The sequence below is a fragment of the Prinia subflava genome, chromosome 19 (genome assembly GCF_021018805.1).
Source record: "Prinia subflava isolate CZ2003 ecotype Zambia chromosome 19, Cam_Psub_1.2, whole genome shotgun sequence".
In the NCBI taxonomy this organism is placed as follows: Eukaryota; Metazoa; Chordata; class Aves; order Passeriformes; family Cisticolidae; genus Prinia; species Prinia subflava.
This window is the reverse complement of record NC_086265.1, coordinates 2,676,179-2,693,386: the sequence shown is the minus strand read 5'-3', so window position 1 is coordinate 2,693,386 and position 17,208 is coordinate 2,676,179. Positions and strand designations below refer to the sequence as shown.

Below are 17,208 nucleotides of genomic sequence, written 5' to 3'. Positions count from 1 at the left end.
CAAAAGAACAAATCACATCCTAAGAGCGGCTTACAGGGGGCGGGCGGGCAGGATGCGGCTGCCCGGGGGGAAACCTGCCCTTCCCCGGGGCGGAGCGGGGCCTCCCTCTCTCCCTCCCTCCCTCCCTCCCTCCCTCCCTCCCTCCCTCCTTCCATCACTCCCCCCCTCCTTCCCTCCCTCCTTCCCTCGCTGCCGCCGCCGGAGCGGAACCGAAAGCGAAGGCGGCGCCGGGCAGCCGCGCTCCGGCCCAGCGCGGCGGGGGCTGCGGGGGCTGCGGGGTCCCGGGGTCGCTCCCCGCCAGGTCGGTGCCGCGGGAACGGGCGGGGAGGCCGGGCGGGCCCGGGCGGGGGATGCGCCCGCGGTGGCGGAGACAAAGCCGCGCCCGGAGGGAGCGGGCGGGCGGGGGCGGCCGAGACGGGGCTGGAGCGGGGATGGAGCCGGGGCTGGGGCTGCGCTGCGGGGGAACGGCATCGCCTCCGGACGGGGCTCTGTGGCGGGCGGCCTGTGCGGACACCCCCGCGCTGCGGGCTCGGGGCTGTCATTTCCCCATCCCGCGCCGTGGCCGCCCGGGCCCCGCGCACATCCCGCTGCCGCCGGCCCCGACACGTGCGGCGGCACCGGCGGGCGGCGGCACCCGGGAGCGGCGATGGGAGCGGGTGGACACCGCGTGTCCCACAGACCCCACGGGGCTCCTGTCCGCGGCTGAGGGCCGGGATCAGGGGTGCCAGGGAAAGATAGGCCGTGGGGTTGGGGAAACGGAGCGGGGTTTAAGGTCGAGGGGCAATGAGAGGGGATGGAGCTGGGGGGAGTGACTCTGTACAGGGGACGGGTCTCATTAGAAGCCACAGGTCGGGTTGCTGCGAGTGGCAGAGCGTGGTTGGAGGTGGGATGCAGCCCTGCAGCCACGTGCACGGCACTGAGCATCAGGAGCATGAAGGTAACAGTCAGGACCAAGAGCAGAAGTGAGATGACCACGGAAAGCTGGTACGATGGAGCTGTGGGCTGACTGCAATGCTGCACGGGCAGAAACCACCCCTGGGGACAAGACCAGCTTGTCCTCAGAGCCGGGGGACCATGCTGGGGAGAGGATGTGTGGTGGCTGTGGGCACCAGAGCTGCCTTCACGGCCCGCACCCATAGAGAGAGCCCCTCTCCTGGGAGAAGGAGCCCTGTCCTGCTCCAGGCTTTCCATGAGCACTTTCTCTTGGAAAAAACAGCCAACAAACCCCAAAGTGCCATACCTGAGTGTGCTGTGAGGGGTGTCTGATGGACCAGCGCTGTTCCGGGGAGGTAATTTGGAGGAGCCTTTGCTTTCAACTCTGCCCTAATGTCTTTTAAGTGGTGTTCACAAAGTGGAGAGCTGCCCTCGTTTCCTTTCTTGTGCATATCCTGGGCTGGAGCTGATGTTTCCAGGAAAGCTGGGAGTTGCTTGGCAGTGCTGGACAAGGTGATGGAGGTGCCCTGAGCCCGTGCTCAACACTATCTCTGGAGCTTTTGCTCTTTTGGGATGCTCGTTACATATTGCTTCAGCAGTATTAGGCAGTATCCTCAAAAGTATAAAAAAACTTGGTAAAGACATTTTTGTGACTCCTATTGAAAGCTGCTGCTGGGTGTTGTGACAATGCTACCAGCCTGTCTTTGCATTTTTCTCCCCAATTCTTTCCAGCCTGTGTTGTCTGGACTGGGCCAGGCAGTGCAGGAGGCTCTTCCATTCACCCTGGGGGTGATGAAAAGCTTGAGCACAGGGACCTGTCCTAGATGGGGCATGGGTGCCTGTTTCCAGTGTCTCATAAATTTGGGTGTCTTCTGACTTCTAGAGAAGCTGCTGAGAGATTTTTTTCCCATTAAAAGTCAGGTGGGAGATGCATATGGTCTTTGTATACTACAGTGACTAATATATTTCTGGCAAGGTCTGCGCTCACCCATCGGGAGGGAAACTGTGATCGATGCCCCCGTTGCTGCAGATGACACCACTCTTGGCACGGGCACTTCCACTGCTGACCGTGACCGGGGAAAGCAAAATAGCCCCTGGACTGTGCCCAGGGAGACCAATACCTTCCTCAGGCTGGCCCTGCTTGGCTTTTAACCAACCTTCAGCAGTAGCAGGGGAGGATCTCTGCGAGTAAAATCAGCCCTGGCTTTGGTGTTTTGAGTTCAGTTGTGTTAAAAAAAGCTGAAGTTGCGGTTTGTGAGCTGACCTCCATGGAAGATGGATGGAAGGGTCACTGCTGAGCTGCCACCAAGCCTTACTGCCTTGGGAGGGCCTGATCCTGACACTGTCTGGCCTTGCCACAGTGACACAGGTGTGGGGCAGGCGAGTGTGCAGCCCCTGCCTCTGGGTAGAGAATCAGCTCTGGGGAGGGAAGGGCAGGCAGATGCCTCCGTACGCTCTGATTTAAATCCCTGCAGCCAGTGTTTGCTGCAAGGTGCCACTCTCTGCACTTGCCCAGCGTCGGTCAGCGTGTTCCCCTCCAGAGGTGGCCCCATCCAGCAGGGCCCAGGCAAGGCCCCCACGCTCTCAGCAGAGCTGGGGCGGCCCGAGGGGGCTGTGAAAATCCCTCACCCTCGCGGGGGCTGATTTCACTCCCATTCGCTTCCGCTCAAGCCACGTGGACACTGAGCGAGAGGGAGAGCTGCTGCCAGGGTTTCACAGACCTCTTTTCATTTTAATATCCCTCTCCTTGCTGAATTAGATGCGAGACTGATTGCTTCGATAATCCTGCTGCAGCCGCTATGGGTTATATATGGCTTGCAGCCAAAAGCTGTGCCGATAAATCATTCCTATACACCAGGCTGTTATATTTCCTGAGGATTTTGTGGGCATGTGCTGCTCCCTTTTACATAAGGATCTGCTGGAGTTCATACCAGAATGTGCTGCTTTTCCCCAGGCAAGGGCCTGGATGGGTCGGTGAAGCCCAAGCCCCCAGCTGTATTTCTCTCTTTGGGATTACTGCCCTCGTTTCAGCTATTTCACTTTTCTCTCTGGCTGGGAATACAGCTCTTCTCCACCTCTTCCTCCTCATGTGCTTATTAAGGATAACAGGGTTGTGTTCAACGGTGTGACCCCACTTTTGGGTTTCTCTCAGGGGAGCTATCATCTCAGAGAGCAATTTCTTAAAACCCTCATCCTCTGACCCTTTGCACACATGCAGAGGGAAAACCCCTCACATTTCCCACTTCAGCTGATGCTACGATGGGGCTTGGATGACTTTTAGTTTACAGAGCCTGGGGAAGCCTGCTTGAATTAATCAGACTTGATATGTTTATCCTGGTCAAGCCAATTAACTCCTGCCGGCCAGGACACGCTCAGCTCTCAAGTGTGACTGAGACTTCATAACTGAATTCTGTTCAAGCCCGGAAAAGCTTATCAGAAACTTGGAAACTGGGATGCAGGCGATGCTCCGGGGGCAGAATGGGATTCCCAGCCACGCTGTGGCACTGCTGGGGACTGGTGTTGCTACCAGCGATGTTCTTGGGGTGGTTTCATCCCAAGGCTGCCCTGATGAGCTGCCTTTTTTGGTGCGGCCGCAGAGCACGGTGAGGGTAGAGGGCACAGCATTCTGGATCAGCTCCGGCTTTGGGGCAGCTATTTATATGTGCCCACTGGAGGGGTGCCCAAAGCAGGCCAGGCAAATGGCCTCGAGATGCATCCCTGTGAATTCAGGATGAATGGGGGGGCTGCCTGTTTGTTTTAATCCATCTGGGAGTGCATTAAAACACGCTGCCGTGGGCTGCCAGCAGCACTGCAGGGGGAATTTGACTTGGCTGGTGGCTCCTGGCTCTCTCATCCAGCAAAGCTCCATCCAGGAGCGGATTCAGCCCCACAAAACTCAGCGTTTCTGGAATAGTTTGTCCTTGTTGCTGTTCGTTGGCTTATTTATAGCCTCCCATCCCTGTGCTTCTCCGTGCCTCGGAGCAGCAAGCGGTGCCGCGTTGGCTTCAGCTCCAGGCCGAGCCCACTTGGGCACAAAAGCTCTGGTTTATAGATCAGTGTTGAAAACAGCAATTAGGCCATTGTGAAGCCTCGAGGACGGGGGAGACAATTTGATTTCTGTACTTGACCCATAATTTCTGCCGGGCTGATTCAGAGTGGTTGTGCTGCGGGTGCAGCACGGAAACTTCAATGGAGATGAGTGGAGCTAATTTTAACCGGCCGCCTCGTCGAGGTGTGGGAACCAGGCAGAAAAACGCCTCAAACCCCGTTCTTGCTTCTGGGCTGGTTGTTTCAGGATATTTTTTTCCCACTTCCTTCTGTGGCAACTTGTTAACCTAGAAATTAAAAACAGCACTAGTGTTGGGTCAGGGAAGAGCGATGGTTTACAGCCAACCAACCACTGAAAAGCTCCAGGTGCTGTGGGGTGCTTGGCGTGTGTGAATTAACATAATTTCCTCCTCTTTTTAAAGTATCACTTAATTATTTGATTTAAAAAAAAAAAAAAATTGTTGCTAACAGTTTTCTCATTTATCTCAAGGCTTGAGGATCTGAGTTTTGCACAGAAGGCCACAGGATGAGGAACAGAAATCACTGGCAATGATGGGCTGTGGGAGGATGCAGTGAGCCAGGGGCTGATCCTGCACCCCACACTTGGTAAGTGGGTCCCTGTGCCCCTGAACTGCTTTGTTTGGGGGGGCTTGGCAGAGATGTGCCCACTTTGAGCAGTAAAGTAGGGAACTCCATGGTATTTATGCTGGTATAGTGCAGTTCTTTATCCTGTCCCTTTAAAACACCCCCTTTGGAGTATTTCCATAGTGAAGATAATGGAGTTGTTATTACCTGGAAGTGTTTAGATAAAAAGGGTGGAAGGAGCACTGGTGGTAGCCCAGCCCTGAGGCTGGCTCTGGCCTGGGGTCTGTCCCATGGCAGGGTGATTGTGCACCCTGGTGCCATCCTGCACCGCTGCCCTTGGCTTCACCACTCCCAATGGAATGAACAAATTCAATCTTTATCACAACACCCAGCAGGAAATCCCGGCTGACCCACCCTGTGTTTGCAGGCACATCTCCCCGCCACAGCATGGCCAGGATGAGTCCATCAGTCCCTCCACGTGGCCACGCATCCCCAGCAGCTCTCCCGCCCCACAGCCCCTCTGCCTCGCCGCAGGCTGCGGCCGCCGAGCCCCCGCGGCGCTGCGGGACCCCCTGGCGCTGAGCCCCGGCCGCTCCAGCATGGCCTCGCTCATCGTGGTCACCGAGCACGACGCCGCGGGCAGCGCCGGCGAGGAGGAGATGGAGGTGCCCGGCAGCGAGGGCTTCGGGGACGGCCGCAAGCTGCACCTGTCCGGCCGCAAGCTGTCCCTGCAGGAGCGGCCGCAGTCCGCCCGCTCGCCCGGGAACGGCACCGGCCCCAACGAGCGCTTCATCTACCCCTCCCTGCCGTACTCCCCGGTGACGTCCCCGCACTCCTCCCCGCGGCTGCCGCGGCGCCCGACGGTGGAGTCCAACCGTGTGTCCATCACGGGATTGCAGGTGAGGGGGATGAACGATACAGGTGAGGGGGATGAACACGTCCTCTGCCCCCATCTGCCTTCATTTGCCCACCATGGCATTTCTTCTCGCTTGTTTTTTTGGGATAACCCCCCCCAGCGTGTCTGCAGGTGTGTGGGAAGGGAGCACTGGGACATCCTGGGCCATGGGGACAGCCCTCAGGGAGGTGAGACCAAACTCACCGGTTTTTGTGTCTTTGTGCCAGCAGCTCTCATGGCTGTGTTCGATGGAAGCCAGGAGTGTAGCGCAAATTTCTTCCTTTATGCCTTAAAAATAAAAAAAAGAGAAGTTCACTGAGATCTAATGAGAAAACAGGCCTGCCTTCCCCCAGCCTGACAGAAAACAGGCAGCAAATGGCTGCTTTGCCCAGAAGAAATAAAATTACTTGGCGCCAGGTTGCCAGCATTAAACCCCTCAGGGCTCTCCTGGTCATCACTGTCGTTCCACATGAGTGGACAGGACAGGATCGCCTGCCTGGCCGCTAATGTTTGCAATTAGCCATCTATAAACACACCAACGTGTGGCTTGGTGGGTGGCGTTCATGGCTCATGAATCAAAACTGCCCAGCCCCATGTGGGTGCTTGGGCAGAGCAGGACAGGGTGTGAGTTTGCAGAGAAAGTTTTGCTGGAGATTTAAAAGAAGAGCAAATGTGAGCAGTTTTGTAGCTCTTGCTAAACTTCCCTGCTCTCTCCCCACAGGACTGTGTGCAGCTCAACCAATACAAGCTGAAGGATGAGATTGGGAAGGTGAATATTTGGTTTGGGTGGGATGAGGGGTTTTGGGTTGGGAGTGTGTCGGGCTTGCTTTCACTTTCCAGTCATGGGAATGTTCCAGAACGGGAGCAAGTCCAGCCACTCGCCATGGCAGCTCTTTGTTGCTCACTGTTCTGAGCGGTGCCAATTGAATTGTATATTTTTAAAATTATTACTAATTTTCCCCCTTCCCCCTCCCTCCCACTCAATGGGGCATTTGAAGCTTTTCTTTGCTGTCAGTGTGATGTCAGACCGCACACCCCCTGCTCGTCCCAGCATCGCCCACCAGCTCTGTGATCCCCGTGGGGTGGGATTGCGGAGGAGCCCAGAGCCATTTGGTGATGAGTGGGTTTTCTGGATTGTCCCTAACTTGTGCCCCTCTCCAGGGCTCCTATGGGGTGGTGAAGCTGGCCTACAACGAGGATGATAACACCTACTATGTGAGTAGCACAAGGCCCCAGAGCCCACGGCGGGGCAGGTGGGAGGGGGATGGATCCCCTCTGCTGACTCCCTGCCCCATCCCACCAGCCACATTTTGTCCTTGACTTGCCCCAAATCCCACATTTGTTCCCCTCTTGCAGGCAATGAAGGTTCTCTCAAAAAAGAAGCTGATGAGACAGGCGGGCTTCCCCCGTAAGTGCAGAGAGCCTTTTGGGTGTGGGATATTTTGGGAATCCTGGGGGATTGTTCCCAAGTGGACACATCTTTGCCTTTCCCACAGGCCGCCCGCCGCCCCGCGGGGCCAAAGCTGCTTCTGAGGGCTGCGTGCAGCCCAGAGGGCCCATCGAGCAGGTCTACCAGGAGATTGCCATCCTCAAGAAGCTGGACCACCCCAACGTGGTGAAGCTGGTGGAGGTAAGCGCTGGCCTCTTTCCAAAACTCATTCTTGAGCGTGGTGGAGCCTGAATGCTGCAGGAGTGGGCTGGGTGAAGGGGAGTCACCCCAGAAGGGGGCAAGGGCAGGTCCTGCCTCTGGGAGAATTTTGTTTTCCTTGGTTTAGAAGGTTTTTTTATTCTCACCTCCCAAAAGATTTTTTCTTCCCTGCTCAGAAAGGGAAATGCAGAAAAATGTTTCTTCTGTGGAAGAAACCAGTGCTGAGACAGATTTTGGGGAAGAACTGGTGTTTCTGTGAGTTCAACAGTGCAGCTGCCTTGCCCTCCACCCACTGCCTGTATAAAACAGTCCAAAAATCAAGAATTAAGGATGTGCAGGCTGGAGTTTATTTGGATCATGAGTCAGATGATGCTTCCTGTGTGTTTTAAATATTTGCTTCATTGAAGTACAGCTACATCTCTGTCCTGTTTTTCCTACTCTTGTGGGTAGAAGCTCAGAGATGAGCAGACCGTGCTGATGGTGCAGATGGTGTAGAACTGAGATGGCTGCTAAATAAAATATCACAATGCTTAATTTGCAAGGTTTTCTTGGCACTGTTTAATTGCCTTTTTGCTTCTTTTGGCAGGTCCTGGATGACCCCAGTGAGGATCACCTGTACATGGGTAACTGCCCACTGCCCTGGGCTGTCAGAGGGATGGGGCAAAAGGTTCCCAGTGTGTTTTGGAGCAGCTCTGTGTGCAGGGCTGGGTCTCTCATTCACTGTGGGTATAGCCTGGGTGTGCTGGAGGAGCAAATGTGATGCAGTCTGGCTTGTGAACAGAGACAAGAGTGCTTTATAGCACTTTATTGACCCTAATTTGACACCAGAGCATGCTTTGCCATGAGAGGCACCAGTGTTTGGTGTTCTCAGCTTTGAAGCCGGGCTGATAGAAAGTAGTTTTATTTCTCTGACTTTGGGAAAAAAGCATGAGCTGATTTGGCAAGGTACAAAGGAGCCACATCCCAACCTGCCTGGTGGACTGCAGTTGTTTGCTTGATGTGAATACAAAACTCTTGGAGAAGCCTTTTTTTTTCCCATCATTTATGTTCAGCCTGTACTAGTGGAGGAATATGTGATGCCTTCATGGCCAGGTGCTGAGGTTTGCCCAGGGTGTGGGTTCATCCTTTTTGGTGGCAAACTGAGGGGTTTTGCGTGCCATAGAGGGAACTTCATGATGCTGAAGCTGCAGCACTGAGAAGATAATTGGCAGCATCCCCTTAACTGAAAATGGGAGCAACCCAAATGCCACATGCCTTGCATAAGACGGCATCTCCTTTTTAAAAAGAACGTATTATTTTTAGAATTTTTGTCATGAAAATAATTGCTTTTGTGCTGAGGCTGTGCTCGCAGGAGCCGTACCCTGTAAGCGATCTGTAATCACCTTCTCTTTTGTGTTGCAGTGTTTGAACTGGTGAAGCAGGGGTGAGTACTGAATTCCAGATTTAATCCTTGAATATGAGATGGGTTTGTGGGTGGCAGAGCTTGGCCATGCACGGTGGGAATGGGGTTCAGAGGTGATGGGGAGGTTCATGGTGGGGCTTGAGGTCTGAAAAGCATCCTCCCAGCCTGGTTACAGCTGAGTACACCCTGTAGGTGCCTGTGTTTGGGGTTGTGTGCTGTCACCAGCCAGTGATAGCCTTCAAGCCCTATTTCAGCACCAGGTGGGGAATGAACTCTGTTCTCTGTTTTCTTCACAGCCCTGTGATGGAAATCCCAACCTTGAAACCTCTCAGTGAGGACCAGGCTCGGTTCTACTTCCAGGATCTGATCAAGGGCATTGAATACTGTAAGTGTCTCTGCAAAAATGATGGGATTTCTTATTTTTGGGTTTTTTTTCTGTACACCTGGAGCTGGCCTTTCTGCTGGTGTGCAGTGCCGTTTCTGGTGGCTCATGCTGCACAGGAGCTTATGAATCTGGGGCTGCTGGTGGTGTTGGCAGAAAGAGCCACAGGGAGCCCTCATGGCTCTTTTGCTGCAAACCAGTGCTGCTGCTGCACCACACGTTGTCTCTCTGGCTGCAGTGCACTATCAGAAGATAATCCATCGGGATATTAAACCTTCCAACCTCCTCGTGGGGGAAGATGGGCACATCAAGATCGCCGACTTCGGAGTGAGCAACGAGTTCAAGGGAGCTGATGCCCTCTTAACCAACACAGTGGGCACTCCTGCCTTCATGGCCCCAGAGACCCTCTCAGAAACCAGGAAAATCTTCTCTGGAAAGGTATTTAATAGCAATTTGAATGGTCTTGCACACACAGAAATCTTGTTGTAGATGTAACTATGCTTTCTTCACTCTGCAGGCTTTGGATGTCTGGGCCATGGGGATCACACTGTACTGCTTCGTGTTTGGGCAGGTAATGAGATGGAGTTTTCAGTGCTGTTGGTGTTTGGGGGTTGGTTTGTGCCTCTCATGTTCCAGGTAAGCACTGGGACTGGCACCTTGTGTCCCTGCTGGAACTGAGTGGAGATGAGGATGTGTGGGTGGAAATGGGAAAGCTTTGCCTGTCCGTGGGATGGGTGCAGCAAAAAGGGTTGGGTTCCTCTTCTTCCCCAGTGGAAAAAATTCTGTGCCTGGGCAGATTTTTTAGGAAAGGAGCTCTTGCAGTAATTATTAATTTTTAGTTAAATGTTTTTTTTCATTGTGTTTAAAAGTAGACATCGATATAATTGGAAATCTTCTGGAATTCTCCTCTAATTGGATCTTTGCTTTCCTTCATACCCTATGAGATCCTGATGCTCCTCTGGCTGCCCCACTGCTGCCTCTTAACAGGGGTTGTTGCTTTCCTCATTGCTCTTTTTCTTCATGGTAGTGCCCTTTTATGGATGAAAGGATCTTGAGTTTACACAATAAAATCAAGACCCAAACATTGGAGTTCCCAGACCAGTAAGTACTCAAAAACAAAAACAACCCATCAATCCTTATTTTACAGCTCATTTGAGTTGTTTCTCAAGCACTGCCTGGGTAGGGCTGGCCCTGTTCTTCTGTGGTTTTGCAAAACTCAGGCTTTGAGTTGGTCTCTCCCTGCACTGTACATGTGGGATCACACTTCATTTTGCCTCAGAAGGGAATATTTTGCTTTTTCTGGGAGTTTGGAGAGGAGGGAGAGGGAGTTTGGAGAGGAGTGTATAAGAACCCAGAGCTGCCTCCTGCCCAGAAGGTCCATAGTAGCTGGCACTGAGGTGAAGGACAGAGGCAGCATCCATCCCTTTCCCCATCTCATCTCACCCTTCCTCCTTCCACAGGCCAGAAGTTACGGACTTCTTGAAGGATTTGATTACACGGATGTTGGATAAAAATCCAGAATCTAGGATTTCGGTCCCAGAAATCAAGGTACTGACCCAGCTTCCTGGTGCTGACTGTGGCTTCACTTCTGTTGGGTTCTCCTTGCTCAGCTTTTTTTGGGAGTCAGTTTGATCGTGCCAGGCTAGGTCCTCCCCCTGTGCCCAGGGCCCCTGGGCAGGTAAGTCCCAGCTCCTTCCCCTGCTCCGGGACCTGCTCAGCTTTGGGACCTTTGGTGCCCATAGAAGTCGCAGGCAAAAGGAAATCCCCTGAGTACAGTATTTCCTCTGCTACCAGGAAAGTACTGTGCAACAGCCTTTCGCAGGAGATTTCTGGTCCTTCGCCCCTGCGGGAACCTGGAAGGGGCGAGAAGCTGAGAGAATGGAGACCAAGGTAGGGGGAAAGGATGGCGGGGAAATTGCGGAACCGTTTTGTGCTCCTCCTGCAGCCCACCAAGTCACCAGCTGTGTGGGCAAGGAGAAACAGGGGTTCTGCCTTCAGTCATGGATTCAACCAGGTCCGGGACGAGGGCTCGGTGGGTCTCCCCATCACTGCTGCTCATATGTGTGGACTGGAATAAATCTCTCCTGCCTCCTGGTGCTGTCTCATCCATAAGATGAGAGTGCAGATAAGTCTCCTTCCCTAAAGCCCAGAGATGCCCAGTGCTGTAGGTCACCAAGGGTATGGCTTGGTTGTGTAGCTGGGGCCAGTGCTGGCTCTGGAGGAGCCACACCACGGCATTTTCTGCTCCGGGCTGTGCAGTTCCTGGCAGTGCTGGGGTGAGCTGGCTCATCAGTGACATGGCACATCCCTGCCCTGCTCCCTGGCCTTTCAGGAGCACGTAGGGGCCATAGCTTGGACAAGGAGATGCGTTTGCCAGGCTTGTGTAGTTTGAGTTATGAAAAAGAGGAAATCGTTCCTGACAGGCTGTGTTATTCATTGAAGTTGCACCCTTGGGTCACCAAGAACGGAGCGGAGCTGCTGCCCACAGAGGATGAGAACTGCACGCTCGTCGAGGTGACGGAGGAGGAAGTGGAGAATTCGGTCAAGCACATCCCCAGCCTGGCCACCGTGGTGAGCACAAAGGAGCTGATGGTCTATGGATGCACAGTGGGGTCCATGCTGACTGCTGGGGTTGGCCCTGAGCAGCTGAAGTTCTGCTGAAGGGCAAAAGCATTGGGCAAGATTAGAGCAAAGACCTTCCCTCTCTTGGAAACAAGTGCTGCAAGACACTTGGGTGTCCCAGGGTCTCAGCAGCTCACTGGACATGGCTGTACCCCACAGTGCAGAGGAATATTTTAGAGCAGTTCCAAAGGTAACTGTCAGTGGGTTGCTGGTCTTCACGCTTGAGCCGGCTGCCCAAGTATCACTGTTTTTGCTCAGGGCAAAAGAGTGTCTGGTCCAGAACCTGCCTGTGGCTAGGAGCAGGTGTTTTGGCCAGGCACAAGGAGCTCCTGCCCTGCTCTGCCTGTCCAGCTGTAGGGGCTGTGGGAGCTTCCCAGGATGGAGATTTTATCTGGGCCACGACGTGCATCAGCCCCCGCCTGGAGCTATTCTTGGTGACTTCATCTCATCTCTTTTCAAGCTCATATTTTTATTCTCTGCAACCCACTGTGGTGAGGAGAACCACTCTGTAACCCTGTCCTGTGTGGAAAGTGAAACCTTTGTGGTTTTGAACCTAATGATTTCTTTGGGTGCCATCAGCCCCTTGTGTTAAAGAGAAACAGTGAGCGACCATTCACAGTTCCCTGGTGTGGTGTTACTGCCTGTAGGCACCCAGGCCGTGATTTTTTTGAAGAACAGGTTTCCCTTTGAAGCCCCTTTTCCATCTCATAAATGTGCCCACATCTGGCCTCATTTCTGGAGTACCCTGCAGTGATCTCACTGACCACAGACGTGAATATGCAAATGCACCTTGTACTGCCCAGGCTGAAAAAGCAGAGTTTGCTCTAAAGAGATCACCTTTGATGAGGGGTTTACCCCCTTTTTCTTGTTCAGAGGGGACTTGATCAGTGGGCTCAATGCTCCCAGCCCTGTTGGAATCCAGTTGTGCTCAGCACAGCTCAAGGCAAATCAGATTTTACTGCACCTCTTTGACTCTTAAATAACACACTGCCTTCAGGCAGATGTGGTATTTTCACATTTGCATTTGATCTTCAGAATTACTCTCTGGTGCCTGATCTTTGTGCAGCCAAGTGCAGGCGTTGACGCTCCAGTACGAGATGCACTCATAAGGCTTTGGCTCTTACAACACCCTCGCCTTCAGACACAGAACAGCTCTCTGTGCGCCCTGGTGAGCAGATACACGAGGCACAGAGGGGTGAGAAGCAACACCAAATGAAGCCAGGGGCTCTCAGGGATGGCCCTGCCGAGGCAGGGTCCAGTTCTGCTCACCTTCTTGTCTGCTCCCACCAGCGAAGCAAGCTGGGGGATGCTAGGGAAGAATCCTGACACATCTCTGTTCCCACCAGTCTCTGATTGGTAACTGTGTTTTGCTGACAAAGTTGGACAAATGGCAAGCTTTTCACTTTGGTTTCAGAAGAACATTAAGGTAAAATTGTGCCAGTTCCTTCCCCTCTCCCTTTCCAGTAATTATTTTGCCAGGTAGTCATGGAGGACTGGGAATTTGCAGGTACTGGATGCAGTAATCAGTAAAACCTACTTCTGGAGAGGAAGGAAACCTCCCAGACTCGGCTTTGCTCTCCTTTCCAGCCTCTTACACCTAGTGTGGCTCTCACCTGCAAGGGTTTCAGATGAGGATACAGCCCCTGTATTAAGCAGCTGGAGACTTGCAAAGATGCTTCCTTCTAATTTCTATTTATAGAGAACTTTGGCTTGTTTTCTCTAGTTTTTTTAATTACTTGGGCATGCAGGTTGGCTGTTCCTGTTGCTCTTGAATGAAGGAAAAGCACCCCTGATGAACTGCATTGTGGTTTTGCAGATCTTGGTTAAAACGATGATCCGGAAGCGATCCTTTGGGAACCCGTTCGAGGGGAGCAAGAGGGAGGAGCGGTCACTGTCTTCCTCTGGGAACCTGCTGCCGTAAGTGCCATCACCTCCCTTCAGCCCCAAAAGATATTTGCAACTGTTTCTCATGCTCTTGAGGAGAAATTAAATAGTTGGGCTTTGAAACTTCGATGGGGGCCATGACTGTGACATTCAGACTGGGTCCGTCAGATCTGTACCTGCTTTATGGGATTTTTGTGACATGGAATATCCTGCTGTTCTGATGGGATGAAAAACATCTTTTTATGGCACTTTCAGCCTGTTAACGTGGGGAGAGATGACACATGCTCAGCATCCCAAAGATCCCATGGCAGGGAAGGGGCAGAAACTGGCTTCTTTGACCTGCTTTTGCTTTTTTTTGAGTCACTCAGCAGCTGTTTCATTTCCCTCGGAAACAGGAAACAAGGCAGTGAAGATAACCTGAAATGCAACGACTTGCCCAACGTGGGAGAGGAGGAGCTTCTTTCTTGAACGTGGACTTTACGGTTCTGTTGAGCAGCTCAATCCAGGGCACGTCACCAAGTGTGCACTGGGGACGAGGTGACCAGAGCCCAGAGCAAACACAGCATGACATGGCGCTATCCCAGTACAATGCTGGATGTAGAGCTCACATAGCAGCATGTTATCACGTGTTATCAGACATCCGATTATTTGCCATAAACGTGGAACATCTCCGATCACTTGCTGACTTCTGGTGGGAGAGGCGCTGGTGGAGAGGTGAGCGGTGGTGGCGAGCAGCAACAGGGCTTTGCAAAACAAAGCCCACAGCAGCCAAAGGAAAATTCATTTGGAACTGCTTTTAGCTGGTTTTAATGCCAAATAACTGGCAGGGACTGACGCCAGCGTCCCAGGGGCATGATGCCCATCGCGTGGCCGTGGGCACGTGCAGGAGGTGAAGCTTTTGCCAAGTGGGATACACAGCAGTAAAACCAACCACACGTGTGCACTTTGAGAGTTCACGACCTACCAGGAATGTTGTTGCATCTATTTCTTGTCGTTCTGGTTTGTTTTTAATTGACACCTTTTTAACTGCATGGGAACAAAGCAAAAACCCACCTTTTCAGCTTTTTAAAGAATGCCTACATTTGTGAGCCAAGTTGTATGAAACAGCATCTTCAGGATGTTCAGAAAGTGAGGTTAATTACCTCCTCAGGTAATTAGCCCCCTTTCCAGAGGCCTTGGTGTGACCAGGACTTGGTAAGTTAGGTATTCAGTGTATGAAAGTAAAAGGTATTTAAGGGCTTAAGTTCAGTTTGAACTATTTTTGCTGCAGACGTATGAGTGAAAGGTGGTGTTTAGAATGTTTTAAATAATAGGAGAAGCACTAACAATTTGTTTCTAAATCTTTTACTTGATCTAGGTAGATATACTATAAAATATAAAATTCAGGGTAAAATCCTTCACTTCCATGTACATTACATGGTTTACTACAATTAAAAATAATACAACTTAACGCTGTTTTTTAAGTATAGACTTAGGGCTTGCTTAGAATTTAAGATCTTAATGATTAGCTAGTGATTTTCAAAGAAAAGTTTGTTTTCCAAACTCTTAATCTGGATTCTGGGGCCAATGCTATGTATTTTTTGCAAGGTTGTTACCAGTAATTTGTGAATGCCTGTGGATCAGAGGCTTGTTAGTAAATTAAGTGTATCTCTAGTTCATGGATTGTTTCTTACGAAGAGCTCTTTCACCTTCAGTCAGATTACTCTGATTATTTGTGGTGCTTGTACAAAATAATAATCTGTCATGTGGTGGGAGAGACTCTGGTGTCCAGACTCACTTTCCCAAGTTCTCTGTGCTCAGACAAAGTTGGAGAATGAGGAGCCAGGGTTTGCTGAGGAAAGGGGTCAGGTAAGTACAGTTGTTTTGTGGATGGAGCAATGGGGGGAAAAGGTCTGATTTTTTTCCTTTCTCAGTCTGATGTGGTTGTGTGACCTTGAATGAGGCATTAGATGTCCCTGACAGAGAAGGAGGATTTGAGTCTCCCAAGCTTGTGAGGGACTGATAAGGTGTAATTATTTGCCCTCAGGAAGAAGGCACTAGGAGACTGCCAAGTGTCTTGATTAATGGTAAGATCTCAGCCTGTTAACCCTGGCCATAGATGCCCTGCCTTTAGAAAGTGACTGTTCCCTTGTCTTCCTTTATTTTATCCTGGGCAGCACAAGCAGCAGTGTGCCGAGGTCCTTGGCCCTGCTGCAGTCAGACTTGGCCTAGTAATTCCTGGTTGAGATTGGTTTTTGTTAAACCAGGACAGCATTAGCAAGGGTGCAGATGCCTACTCAAACTGTCCCTTACACCTTTTGGTCACTTGAAGCAATGTTCCCCCCAATTCCAATTTATTGTGGAAGCATTGTGCTGCTGGCCTCTCTCCAAAGCCAGTGAGGACAGTTGGTGGTTTAGGAGCAATACTATGGAGTTTGGAGCCATAAGACATGCACTGTTTTCCTCCCATTTTAGTCCGAGGCTATGCCAAAGCCCTGCAGCTTCAGCTATGGGAAAACCAAACAGGTAACTTGGGAGCAGCACTACTTCAGCTGTTTGCTCCCCCTACACAGGACTTTTCATTGTGGAAATGTGTGTGAGTGGGCAGCCTGGTTCTGTAACCCTGCAAATGGACTTGGTCTGCCAAAAAAAAATGTAAAAAGTTCGGGGATCCGATTCTTTGTCGGTAGTGCATAGAAATGTGTAACGTGTGTGGTGTGTTTGCTAGAGGTGTGTTGTAGAGATTTCTGTGCTGCCCATCCCTGGGTGTGACTTGTCAGGTGAGACAGTTTACATTGACCAAAGAGGTCTGCCAGATGTAACACAGCTTCTCAACAGCTGTACCAGCTCCCCCGTGCCCAGCCAGTCTCTGGGCCTCAGATACTCCCACTGATCCCCCTGACTGCCTGCACGGGCTTGGTTCTAAAGGATGCTAAACTCAGCCCTTCCCCAAGGTGCTCTCCAAACCGAGTGACCCTCAGTGCAGGCTCTGGTGAGGCTGCAGCCAAATGCACATTTCGGAAAGAAACGCAATGTGGATTTTTCTGGTTGGTCAGCTCTGTTGAATGCATAAAGCGTGGCCGTGTGAGGGAGATCTCTCTAAATGCATGACCTGTTAGAGAAGCTGTACTGTGTATATAAACCTGCTCAGTTCCCCAGCTGCTGTTCCTTAGTAGTAATGCTGGCTTTCTCCTTATAGTGAAGTGAACATTTTGCTTGTGCCTTGGAACTGGGCGATAGCTTGATTTCCCCAACTCCCTTCCTTCCAAGCAAGCCCGGTGCTGACTGTGGGCTTACTGCTGGGTACTAAGCCTTTTTGGCTCTGAAAGCACATAGGAAAGTGCTAAGGGGAAACCAGACCTCTTATCTGAGTAGTTTTCCATGGTGGTCCCCTCTTACCTATCAGGCAATTGATCTGTTTCTTTTCTAAGGTCCTGAACTATTCCTGATTTTTATACTGTTTGTTTAATGACCAAGGCTTGTGTTTCACTCCTACCCCTTTATTATGCATTTAACTTTATCAGGTGTATCAAGTTTAAATACTGTGTATTTACCACTTTTAAATTATATTACCTAAAAAGAAAGAATAAACCAACTACTAAGTGTTTTTCCACACAGGTGTTCAAGCTTCACTGTACAAGCTGAAATAAATGACATGCAACCAAACCCCGAGTTAGTCATCAAGTGGTGGAACCATTATTCCTTTTTGTGTGATCTTTATCAAGCTGTGAGAGTTTGGTTGTTGGAAGAGGAATCTGAAAGCACTCTCCTGTGTTAGGGAAGTCTGGTGCTCTACCATTACTGGGGATCCTGGGCTAGGATGAGACCAC

The 17,208-nt window shown here is 51.5% G+C and overlaps 1 protein-coding gene across 5 annotated transcripts; it reads left to right on the top strand.

Moving 5' to 3' along the window:
• The first annotated feature begins 163 nt into the window (after positions 1-163).
• On the top strand, positions 164-17,044 carry CAMKK2 (calcium/calmodulin dependent protein kinase kinase 2). Of its 5 annotated transcripts, none has more exons than XM_063416076.1 (18): positions 164-301; positions 4,472-4,587; positions 4,994-5,465; positions 6,183-6,230; positions 6,623-6,676; positions 6,818-6,869; positions 6,958-7,091; positions 7,696-7,732; positions 8,511-8,532; positions 8,808-8,896; positions 9,132-9,331; positions 9,411-9,464; positions 9,921-9,994; positions 10,354-10,441; positions 10,688-10,783; positions 11,336-11,464; positions 13,332-13,432; positions 13,795-17,044. In XM_063416076.1, the coding sequence occupies exons 3-18, from the start codon at positions 5,166-5,168 to the stop codon at positions 13,865-13,867; spliced, it is 1,551 nt and encodes a 516-aa protein (XP_063272146.1). In that variant the 5' UTR covers positions 164-301; positions 4,472-4,587; positions 4,994-5,165; the 3' UTR covers positions 13,868-17,044. The 5 variants fall into 5 exon arrangements, 4 of the variants coding, with proteins under 4 accessions (XP_063272146.1, XP_063272148.1, XP_063272149.1 ...); XM_063416077.1 differs by lacking the exon at positions 164-301 and adding an exon at positions 860-984; XR_010082698.1 differs by lacking the exon at positions 13,795-17,044 and having other exon boundaries at positions 11,317-11,464.
• Positions 17,045-17,208: the final 164 nt, after the last annotated feature.